Below are 12,500 nucleotides of genomic sequence, written 5' to 3' on the forward strand. Positions count from 1 at the left end.
CTGTATGAGACAGGGACAAAAACAGAAAGTAGTTGATTGTCATTGTGGTCAAGTGTATCAGTATGTGCTTATGCAGATGAGAGTGATGTATGCACTGGGTCAATCAGATAAAGGTCAGTCCCATAATCATAATCATAATTCATAACACTGTCCATATCTTTATCTCTCATATCATTTCTCTCTATTCTTTGTGTCGTATGGGACATGAGAACCATCGCATGTAGTCTATAGGAACAGTCCGCACTCACAAGATAATCTTTGAATTTGCTTCATTTACCGCAGCAGCGGTCTCTGCCAAACGGGCGCGTTTCGGCTACTCAGGCCTTCAAACACAGATGAAGGCCCGAGTAGCCGAAACGCGTCCATTTGTCAGAGACCGCTGCTGCGGTAAATAAAAAACGAATGAAAAGAAAAGTGATCTTGTGAGTGCGGACTGTTCCTATAGACTGTTTGCTGAGAGTCTGCACCCGTCTGTCCTTCTCTTTATCCACTGGCAGTAGAGCACGCTCAGCTCGGGACTTCTGTCCCGTAGTATTTGAACCATCACATGGGGTAGAACATCTTCCAGAAATGACTCTCTATCCTGCACAAATAATTCATAATAATAATAATAATAATTATTACTGTAACGGAGAGGTCCTCTGTTACTTATGTTTGAGATAACCCTCATGTATTGAATGATATTTGCACAGCACATTTGCACTTTTAGTATTTTGCACAGTTCACCTTGCAGTGCAATATGTTTGTAGTGTGAGGTTTTATTGTTGAGGTTGATTGAATGCACAACAGTACCTGTTTGTCGCCAGCATGATTGGGCTGGACCATATCAGGATAACGGAGGGGGGTTATGATGTGATGTGTGTTTGCAATTGCTATTAATGTTGAAGTCGAATCATTATTGGTGTAGTTTATGGAGTTTTAATAGATGTTATGAGAGTTAATGTTATCTGTATTTATGTATGTGTATTATTCGGTAATGTACCCCTTGACGTGGTTGAGTCCAAACTAATTGCCTCCAGCTGAGTATAAAGTGCTGCCAGCCACGAGCACACTCAGTTTGTGGTAGGATGAGAGCATGACACCACCATGTCATTTGTGTGGAGAGCGTCCATGTATTTTTGTATTGTCTGTGAAACAATCAGAATAAAAATACACCTTTTTGGTTGCACCCTATCAAGGCCTCTGTACTAACTCCAACCGCTAAAGCGGGCATTCTCACAATTATAATAATTATAATAATAATAATCTCCTTCATCACAGCTGGGAGACTATGTGTTGTCCTACAGCTCCTGTTTAATCAAATTAAATATGTCTTTATTGTTCAAGATTTCTAGTTGGCCCGGATCCAAACAAACCTTCTAAAAAAAAATGAAATGTACTGTACTTTCTTGGTAGCAAATATGGAAGGTAACACACATTCTGTTTGTCCTTCAATGAACTATAAACACTCAAATATTAATGGTGAGGTGAAACCATGTTAACCAAACATTTAAATATGGACTTGTTCCTTTGACTGCGCTTCCAAACAGAATGATCGCCATCTAGTGGGTATTTTGGGAAACTACTTAGAGAGACTCTCAAACACTACTACTGTCAGTGGCATACCAATGTTGTTGATGAGTGGACATCATTTGTTTTGTTCAGTGATGGAAGAAGTACTCACATGTTTTACTTTAGTAAAAGTGCCAATACTGCAATGTAGATATACTTTGTTACAAGTAGAAGTCCCATATTAAAAATTTACTTGAGTATAAGTACAAAAGTAGTGGGCATCAAAATATATTTAAAGCACCCAAAGTAAAAGTAGTCATTGTGCAAAACGTCCCATTTCACAGGTTCATAATGCATCTTTTGAAAATAGTAGATTTACAAGTTCACAATGTGTCACATTGCGACACATTGTGAGCGTGTAGTTTAAAATGGCCGAAATGTATATAGGGATATACAACTAGTAACTAAAGCTGTCAAATAATTGTAGTGGAGTAAAAAGTACAATATTACATCTGAGAAGATTAGTAAAAGTATTGAAAATTGGAAATACTGCAGAAAGTACATCCTAGTAGTCCATGTGCAAGTCAAGTGCACCAGAATCCATGCAGGAGTCACTAGTCAAATGTCAGTAACAGACAGTGTAGGAGGTCTTAAGTTCCCATATGTAGCCTGATGGCCACAGGCATAAAGGACTGGCCAATGTGCTTTGTGGTGTGTGTGTGTGTGTGTGTGTGTGTGTGTGTGTGTGTGTGTGCGTGTGCGTGTGCGTGTGCGTGTGCGTGTGCGTGTGCGTGTGCGTGTGCATGTGCACGTGCCATGCACGTGTGCATGTGTGTGTGTGGAGGAGGAAGAGTGCTGTGGTACTGTTGACAGACGATAGCAGAGTGACCAGTCCATTGCTGGGGTGATGGGGGTCCCTGATCATCGTCTGGGCCTCCCCTATACTCCTCTGGGTGTAGAGGTCCTGCATAGCAGCTCAGTTCTGATGATGCGCTGCTGTCATCAGCCTCTGTAGAGCCTTGCAGTCATTATGGGTAAAGCATCTACAGGTGCTGCAGACAGTCAGGATACTACAATCGTATACAGTATGTAATCAAACTGTCTGTTCACAGGGCCATCCAGAAGCTCAACGGTTACCAGTTTGAGAACAACGCACTGCGCGTCTCCTACATCCCAGACGAGACCTCTGAGCTGGAAGGAGACCGGCGGGGGCCAGACAATGGCCGTCGCCCAGGTTACGGTCCCCGTGGCCCCCGTGGGGGGTCCCCCGGTTCTGGAATGCCCCAGAAACACCAGCATGCCGACATCCCCCTGAGGCTGTTGGTACCCACGCAGTATGTGGGTGCCATCATCGGCAAGGAGGGCGCGACCATCCGCAACATCACCAAACAGACTCAGAGCAAGTGAGTGGTCGGTGCCTGTGTGTGTGCGTGCGTGCGTGTGTGCGTACGTGCATGCACGCACTCACTGTGTCTGTGGATCGCCATATGTTGTGATAATTGAACCTGAAGTGACTCAGAACTCTGGTTTCTGATTGTTTCGTTGTAGGATCGACGTGCACCGTAAAGAGAACGCAGGCGCGGCCGAGAAGCCAATCAGCATCCACTCCACCCCCGAGGGCTGTTCCTCCGCCTGCCGCATGATCCTGGAAATCATGCAGCAGGAGGCTAAAGACACCAAGACGTAGGCTTAAAGCGTGTTACAGTCATGTTACATAAGACGTCATACAGCTGTGAGCTTGTTAGATTGGCTATTTTGGGTGTGTGCCACTGGCACATCTGTACGTATAAATCAGGCTTGAAAGTGACATGGCATTATATCCGCTGACACATTCTCTTTTAAACCACATATGTGGTTTGCCAGGCACATTTGATGGGAAAAACAGGAAGTAAAATTTGCTATAGGGGGGCTTTAATGTCTCTGGATACACCAGAGTTTTGAAATATTCATTCGTTTTAGTTTTCAGTTTGGTGTTTGTTATCAGTTTAGTTGTAGTTAGTTTTGCAAGTGCATAAATACTTTTAGTTTTAGGAACTGGCTAGTTCTACTTTAGTTTTATTGTTTTGTTTTAGACATCAGACATTATGTGGAATTCTATTTCAAACTGACTGGTCCATTCCCATTTCAACAGTTACTCATGTTAGATGTGTGTTTGTGTTCCAGCGCAGAGGAGGTCCCTCTGAAGATTCTGGCTCACAACAACTTTGTCGGTCGTCTTATCGGGAAGGAGGGACGCAACCTGAAAAAAGTGGAACAGGACACAGACACAAAGATTACCATCTCCCCGTAAGACACGCACGCACGCACGCACGCACGCACGCACGCACGCACGCACGCACGCACGCACGCACGCACGCACGCACGCACACAAGCACATACTCACTCAATGTATTGTTCAAGAACACTTCGATATGATGCCCAGAATGTACCGGGAAACTTCTGGCTCCTAGGTGGCCTCTCTACCTACAATTTGAATTACAATTTACAATGTAGACATTTAGCATACAGTCTATCAAGAGCAACTTTAATAAATAAGGTAAATAATCACATAAATAGAATGCAGAGAGGAGAAAAGTGTAGTCGGTGCCATTAGGATACCAGGTAAATAATGAACTTAACAACAAACATCTAAATAACATTCTGTACCTCCTGAGCTTCTGCTGCTTTGTACAAGTAGTAATATTAATCACTTAAAGTTTAAGTGATTAATTCTTAAACAAAGGGTGTAAGTCTTAAACCCTTCGTATGACAAATAGTGAAAATGTCTGAATTACAAGCTCACAACGTGTCACAATATATGCAATGGGTTGTGAGCTTGTAGATCTCATATTGTTTGCTATTTAAAAACAAATGTTAACCTATAATGACATGTCCAAAATAGGTTGAAAGTGATTAAGTGTCTATAGGCCACTTCCAATCCATAGAGACCAATTATTTGTTTACAAACATTGAGACTGGACGCACAGGTGACTGTTTCATGTAATCAATTCCCAACAGATCCCCAAACCTGCTGTTTTGGGGAGCGCTGAACCAAGGATTATATATTTCAAGAGCGAGAGATCACAGTAAAAATCCTAAGCATTCTTCCTCCACACTGGGAGAAAAAACAGCATCTGAAAGTTTGATGGGATGCATTTTTTACACGTGAGGCAGTGACCACTTTTACATTGCATCCTATGAGCGGTGCATGGGGTTCCTTTGCTGACGACCTGCGTGCGCATACTGGTTCGTATCAGCGTGACGTCGTCTGTTAAGGCGTCTATTGCCACTTCTGCTATTGCCGGCAGCAGTAGTCTCTAATCGAAGTAATCTGAGGTCCGTTCCAACTGGTAACCGTTTTGTGTGGTGATTTGCTGTGTCCAGACTCCAGGACCTGACCCTCTACAACCCAGAGAGAACCATCACAGTGAAGGGGGAGATCGCAGCCTGCTGTCTGGCTGAGGTGGAGGTCATGAAGAAAGTCAGGGAAGCCTATGATAACGACATCGCTGCTATGAATGTGAGTTTGCCAACACAACACATGCACGTACACACGCAACACACATACCGGTACACACTCAAACGCACGCACGCGCACACACGCACGCGCACACACGCACGCACGCACACACACACACACACACACACACACACACACACACACACACACACACACACACACACACACACACACACACACACACACACACACACACACACACACACACACATTCCTAACAAAGGATTCTGTCTCTTCTCCAGCAACAGACTCACCTGATCCCAGGTCTGAATCTGGGCGCTCTGGGTCTCTTCCCTCCCTCCTCTTCCATGCCCCCTCCCCCACCAGGAAACTCCAACCCTGGCGCCCCCTATGGCTCCTTCGGTGTAAGTGGATATTGCGTGACATTATGAACATTACATGGATGACAGGTATTTTATTATTATGTTAGTAGATTAATACTATTACAAAAATACTTCTAATCAGTGTATCTAGATTGGAAAACATTTGTACGAAATGATGAGCTATGTTAAAAAGTTCTCAAAATGTCCCAAATATTATATGTGAATTAGTGCCGCCATTATCGAAACATCTATTTTCAATATAAATCAGCCAATATTGCACTTAGCTGAACAAATTGTCTATACATGTTTTGAGGGTCAAAGATCAAAATTAAACCATTCTTAAAGTGATCACATGTACAGTACCTGTGGCATGCTGGTGTCTAAATGAGTGCTGCCATTACAATATATTTATACCAATTATTATAATAACTTTTTTAGCCATCTCCTGTCTCCTGTCATTGAGAGGTGTCTTCTAACACCTCTCAATTACTTCCAACCGAACTGCTCTGGGAAACTACTTGGGAGCCAATCAAAGTTGAGAATGACTTCCAACACAACTTTTTTCGGTCCGTCTTTCAGCAGCGAGCAAGGGCTCAACTTGTTCAGTTAGATGCAATATTCGCTGATTTAGTGAGAATAGATGTTTCGATAATGGCGGCAATGATTTGCATATAAATGGTGTATTCTAACATAATTCATCATTTTGTAGATTTTTTTTCCAATCTAGAAACACTGATTAGAAGTATATATTCAGGGGGTGCATGACACCCCCCCCCCCCCCCCCGTTCTTCCCACTAGACTAATGGTCACACAGCATCTTAACCATAATATGCAGAGTGTCAGATTAAGTAGGAAAGAGGATAAGATAAAGGCCCAGCCTCAACAACTATTGTCGAGGTGCTCCATCTCTTAAGCAACATGAATAATTCACCTTTGCAAAGCATTACCAGCCAAAAGACGTGTGTGCGTGTCTCCAGGCTCCAGAACAAGAGACAGTTCATGTGTACATCCCAGCCCAGGCAGTGGGGGCCATCATCGGTAAGAAAGGACAGCATATCAAACAGCTGAGTCGCTTCGCCGGGGCTTCCATCAAGGTCTGTACTGAACACGCAACAGCTGTTACGTTTTGTAGCCGTGCATTGCATTGCACACACATTACTGCACATCTTACTGAACGCATGTACATGTGCTCAATTTATCACTTAATATATTTACTGAACACGTGTCTAAGAATGCTACTGAACATTTTGCTCACGTAAACATAATGAACATAATGAACACGTAAAGCAAAGTAAAAACAACAGCAGGTGTTGGATGATTATTTATGTTCTTGTGTGATGTTAATCTCTCCCCTCCCCTCCCCTCCCCACTCTCCTCCCCTCTCCAGATTGCTCCTGCCGAGGCTCCAGACTCTAAGATGAGGATGGTTATAGTTTCAGGACCACCTGAGGCACAGTTCAAGGTATCAACTGGGGCCACCACTTAATTTTTACCTTTTTGACCTTCAGATCATAGCTCATGACCTCCTATGTTTTATTACAGATTTCATTTGAATTAATTTCCATCACTTACAAAACAGCACCTATGTATAATGTAAATGATAAAAGCGACGCGTTGTGAGCTTGTGTATAGGTATAAAGTGGTTAATGCATGTTTTGTAATAATAATACAAATCTATCTAGTAACTAGTAACTTAAGTTTCCTCCGCCATCGGTGTGTGAATGGGTGAATGTAATGCACAATCTATGTAAAGAGCTTTGGATAAAAGCGCTATATAAATGCACCATTATCCATTTTTACCATTTAGTGGAGTAAAAAGTACAATATTTGCCTCCGAGATGTAGTGGAGTAAAGTATTAAAACAATGGAAATACTCAAGTAAACATACCTCACAATTGTACTTCAGTACAGTACTTGATTAAATGTACTTAGTTACTTTCCACGACTGCAACAGACTACAAACCAAACACCCGAATGCTGATGTATAACACCAGAATGCTGATGGATAGATGTACATAACCGTACATTCTATTAAACTGATGATGAATTCTATAAAACTGATTCCCCCGATACCCCCCAATTGCACATCCCCGACTACAGCTAAAGAGTTTTTGCTGCTAAAGTTCCTTTTACAGAAGGTTAAAGTATGGGTTTTGCCTATACCTGTTAATCTATATATTTGCATCTTATCTTGTTTTTTTGTCAATTAAAATGCAGTATTATTTTGTTGTATATTTTATTGCTGTTGTTAGCACAGTTTTGTGGAACATAGTTTTGTGGTACTTGCCACACCAACATGTTGCTGTACCTGTAAGCGTGAGTGACAAATAAACCCTCTTGATTCTTGATTCAATCAAAACCACACAGAAACTACTAATGGCTATTGCTTGTTTAACCATGGTGAAACTTTGTCTCCCTCTACAGGCTCAGGGCAGAATCTACGGCAAGCTTAAGGAGGAGAACTTCTTTGGGCCAAAGGAAGAAGTCAAACTGGAAACACACATCAAAGTGGCTGCTGCCGCTGCTGGCAGGGTAATTGGCAAAGGAGGCAAGACGGTGAGTCATGGTTCAAATTATCCTTTGACCAATTTCAACCTGGCGTATTTTGAGGTTGTCATTATAGGCGAAAATGTTTAAAAATTCTGTATAGCAGATCTGCAAGGTCACAGCGCATCGCGATGTGAAGAGGGAGCTTTTAGATCTGTTCCTATAGCTGTTTGACATGACACTATAACCCTGGTAGGATACAGAACATAGTCATATTTGTTGTCCCTGTATGCAGAAACACAAGATCACGGTTTACTTCTAAAAGTAAAGAAAGGCAAGTGATTGAGTTAGCCGTGCTTTTTTTTCTGTTAACTCCTGCAGTATACAGTAGGAAGGAAGACAGTATGTCAACCAAGCTGTAGAAAGATACAGACAAAAATACATGGTAATCTTAATTGAAAAAAGGACCGGAAAACAGGAGGCAGAAAACGGAACTGTAACTTGAATGTATTGTTAACCAGAATTGAAGCATCAAGACAGTTGGTGCTCAATAAGAACAGATCAGTTATAGATGATGTCTGTTAAATTTCTGACCATGGTCTGCAATTTTCTGAAAAATCATGAACATTTGTGAAAATATTTTAATACATATATTTTAAAGCGAACATGTTTAACTCAAATCCTTGCTTCTGCCTTTTCAAAATAAGTATGTATATAATATGCAATTTATTTAAGAAATGTAAGAATTTCTTTATTTTTAGAGGTATTAAAAAGGTCTTAAAAGGTTTTAAATGTGTACTTTAGAAGTGTGCAGATACCCTGCCTGTACTAAAGGGAGTTGACAGTAAGCCTTTACAGCTGTAGCGACTGTAGAGAGGCAGGTGTCCTATATCCTGTGTCCGTGTGTTACCAGGTGAATGAGCTTCAGAACCTGACTGCTGCTGAGGTGGTGGTCCCCCGGGAGCAGACCCCCGATGAAAACGACCAGGTCATCGTCAAGATTATCGGACACTTCTACGCCAGTCAGGTACATCCCTGCACAGTACACCTCGTAAACGACCTTGCACATTCATGTATACCGCTCCATCCAGGTACATACACCTCATAAATAGATAGATAGATGGATAGATGGATAGGTGGATAGATACAAAACATTACTTCAGTAGACATAGAATGCAGTGAAAAACTATAAGTTATAAGAATTAAAAAATCCTTAGTAAAAAGCACAACACAGTTGTGAAAAAAAATGACCTCACGCCTTTACATAGACCTCAAGCCGGGTACACACACCTCGTTTTTATTTGATTATTTATTACTACATCGTGATGTCACATTTGAGTAGACATCGGCCATCCCTAAAGAACACATGAATAGACGGACAGAGCGGCGACAGCAACACATGGAACCAGAGATTAGATGTAATGCAAACGAGGGATTCTTAACTTAAAGCATTCTGCCCCCTTGTCCTTCTGATGTCCAGTTGGCCCAGAGGAAGATCCGGGACATCCTGACCCAGGTGAAACAGCAGCAGAAAGGGGGAATGAGAGACGGCGGAATGAGAGACGGCGGAATGAGAGACGGCGGGAGAGACGGCGGAATGAGAGACGGCGGGAGAGACGGCGGAATGAGAGACGGCGGGAGAGACGGCGGAATGAGAGACGGGGGAATGAGAGAAGGGGGATCCGGGCCCCACCCCCAGGGCCTCACAGAGATGGGAGGCACCCCGCGTGAGGGAGTGACTCAGGAGCCACGCAGGAAGTGAGGGGTCCCCCTCCAGCCCACCCTGAAGGACGTGGGCCCCCCCTGCCTGACGGACAGACAGACAAACAGACAGACCCATGGACGGACGAAAGACGGACGGAAACAGGAGAACGACACACGGACCCAGCGATTAGACAGGAAGTGATGTAAAAGAGGGAGGGATTATGCCCACTAGCCAGAGAGAAAGAGAAGATGTTTTAGAGAGAGTGATAAGGAATTAAAAATAAGAAAAAAGAGAAAAACAAAAGATGAAATGAATAAAAAAAGAGAGGAAAGAAAATAAAACTTGAGAACAGAGACCAGATGCCAGGCCAGAAAGAGAGACTGAATGAAGATGGAGGGATGAAGGAATGGATGGAGAGAGACAGCGGGGAAAGGGTGTTGTCCTCTCAGCGTGCCTTAGCAGAGCCCCGACCAGCTCCTCGTATGACTCTGAACGCCACTGGACAGGCGTACGCAACATGGCCCACATGATTCTGCTAATGAGGACGGAGCCTATAGCCCCTGTTGCTCATGCCTGTCCAGATGTGTTCGGATCCACCGCAGTGCCTAGAATAAAGAGGTTAGCTTACGTTTGCTCTGACCTCTGGTACAGGAGATCAGTGTCTTCTGAGACATGCTGGGAGTCGTTCACACGGCCCTCTGTCTCCCCTTCAAAGCCTCTCCAAACATCTCCAGACAGTCCTTTATTTTAGGGGTGGTTTTTTTTAAAGATAGAGATATATGTATAGAAATGTTTTATTCAGAGCTATTATTGATAGAATGCAGTGAGGCGGAGCCGGGAGAGATGATGAGGAAACCGCTGCAGCGGCTGTATGGGATAGGTCAAAGGTCTGGCAAGAAGCCCCACCCGCCCCTATCCCTCAGCCAATGAGAGTTTAGCAGAGGGGCCGTAGATGTTAACACTGCTCTTTGAATGCCCCTCCAACTAATGGAGGGGCTAGAGAAAAAAAAAGTGAAAGAAAATATGAGGTTGTAAATAAATAATCTTCATGGAATTGTTAATAAACGCTGTGTCCCGCCATCTTGCCTCCCCCCCAGTCCCTGGCTCTGTGATGCGTTGCTATGATGATGTCGTAGCCACAGTCAGAGCTGGTGTGAGTGGGGTTCAGTTGTGTGGTGACGGACGGTACAGTGAGAGACAGTAAGGTTAGCGGAGGCCGCGGCTAAACCTGCAGTTTTATTGCAGCGCCTTAGCTTCTTGATGTGGAACCGTTAAAACACCACTGATGTGTTTTAAAAGAATACATGAGAAGCTTCCAGCAGCTATGCTAGCTGGCAGGCGGCCCGCACCTTAAACGGCATATTTTATATATATTATATATATGATATGTGAGTTAGCCCGGCCCCTTGAGTGAGTGCATTGAAGGCAATGGAGTACAGAATGCAGTTAAGTCCTACAATGACAGACAGACAAGGCGTGTCTGATATCATCTGCTCATTGTCTTATCGGGCTTTGTTCTCAGACTCAGGTTTAAGGTTCAACTTGGACAGAGAGGGTTATTTTTCTTCAGACGGTGCTTGCTTTCCTTAGAACATCCTAGCACTGAGGTCTTTTTCATGTTTGCATTGATAAACAACAGGACAAAGATGGCCTGGGTGTTCATCTTTTCACAATGATGAATGCTTGAAAAAGACCAAGTTGGTCCCTGGTGAACCTTGACTGAATCTAGCAGAGAAATAACGCCCCATGTCTTCCAGAAGCTCCTTGCCTTGAGCTCGGACATGGTCAAATCAGAAAGATGGGGAGTGGTTTCTTCATTCTCTCTCCCAATCTGCCGAAGGCCTGTGGGTGGAGACTCCAGACCCCGCCTGCGTATGATAATGAGGGGCGGGGCCAAAGACTGGACGCTCTCGCCAAGACTAGAACAGATTAGAGAAGAAATGAGATGAAAAACAAAAAAAGAAAAAAACTACCTCAGGGTGTAAGTTACCTCAGTATTCCTAACTTTTGTTTTGGTTTTGCTTGCTGGTGTTTTATATGAGAAAAAAAAAGAAAAGCTGAGAGTCCTGAATATTTTTTATTTTTTTAAGGAAAAAGTATTTTTTTTAGGTTTTGTCTTGTTGCTTTGGGTATTTTTTTCTGTTTTTTCAATGTGTTGTTGGTTGCATGTGCTCAGGATGATGAGGAGGTTGTGCTTTATAGCAGGGAAGAGATGAAAGACCAGAGAATGAGGGATGGGGTCGAGTGCCATCTTGCCTTTCTGGGGGGGTGGGGGGGGGGGGGGGGGCAACCTCTGGGTCTTCCTGAAGTGTGATTGGAGCATCCGTTCTTGGAAAACGGAATATTGGCCAATGGGGAGTGGTGTTACTTGAGAGGAAGATTCCTAAAGTGCATGGTTGGTGACCGCACGCACACAATATTTGAGAGTTCACTAGATATTGATGTCAACTCGACAGATGACTATTATTCAAATGTGTTTGTAATACAAGCTGTGATAACTAGTGCTAAAGTATATACATGCTGCCTCAGAGGAACCCACATCCTCCTCAGGGCACGTCTTGGTGATGGCCCATCTTATTCCTAATGACAATACTCCTCTCTCTCCATATGTGTGTGATCATCGTTGCCTTGTGCCCTGAAGGGACCTTCCTTTCCTGCCTTATTGTGATGATCTATCTCATCACAAAGCGCCAAACTTTTGAGAGTGCTCAACAAGCGCCTAAAGTAACTCAAAACAGCAATGCTTCTAGCCCAAAGTGAGAACTGTGAGATCATAAATTTGTCATAACAAAGACAAAAATAACAATGTAATTTAACTTGATGCAAAATGTTTAAAATCACTTTAACACTAATGTCCCTATTTTGGGCATGTGAAGAACATTTCCCACAGATTAAAAAAAGAAAGAAAATAACCGATCCATGCATCTGAACTTGTAGATTGGCTCTCACCACTGGGGGCAGAAGCGTTCCAGTTGTGAGTTGCATTGGAGCACAG

The 12,500-nt window shown here is 43.3% G+C and overlaps 1 protein-coding gene across 1 annotated transcript in view; it reads left to right on the forward strand.

Moving 5' to 3' along the window:
* igf2bp1 (insulin-like growth factor 2 mRNA binding protein 1) overlaps positions 1–10,443 on the forward strand; it is a 27,665-nt gene extending 17,222 nt beyond the window's left edge. The window contains exons 6-15 of the mRNA XM_080447223.1: positions 2,604–2,894; positions 3,040–3,174; positions 3,655–3,777; positions 4,855–4,990; positions 5,233–5,370; positions 6,264–6,407; positions 6,701–6,775; positions 7,738–7,869; positions 8,714–8,827; positions 9,281–10,443. Coding sequence (XP_080303349.1) covers positions 2,604–2,894; positions 3,040–3,174; positions 3,655–3,777; positions 4,855–4,990; positions 5,233–5,370; positions 6,264–6,407; positions 6,701–6,775; positions 7,738–7,869; positions 8,714–8,827; positions 9,281–9,562 — 1,570 coding nt within the window. The 3' untranslated portion in view covers positions 9,563–10,443. The remainder of the gene's footprint in view (positions 1–2,603; positions 2,895–3,039; positions 3,175–3,654; positions 3,778–4,854; positions 4,991–5,232; positions 5,371–6,263; positions 6,408–6,700; positions 6,776–7,737; positions 7,870–8,713; positions 8,828–9,280) is intronic.
* Positions 10,444–12,500: the final 2,057 nt, after the last annotated feature.

This window comes from Gymnoscopelus braueri (assembly GCF_963280865.1).
Source record: "Gymnoscopelus braueri genome assembly, chromosome: 13".
NCBI classification, from domain to species: domain Eukaryota; kingdom Metazoa; phylum Chordata; class Actinopteri; order Myctophiformes; family Myctophidae; genus Gymnoscopelus; species Gymnoscopelus braueri.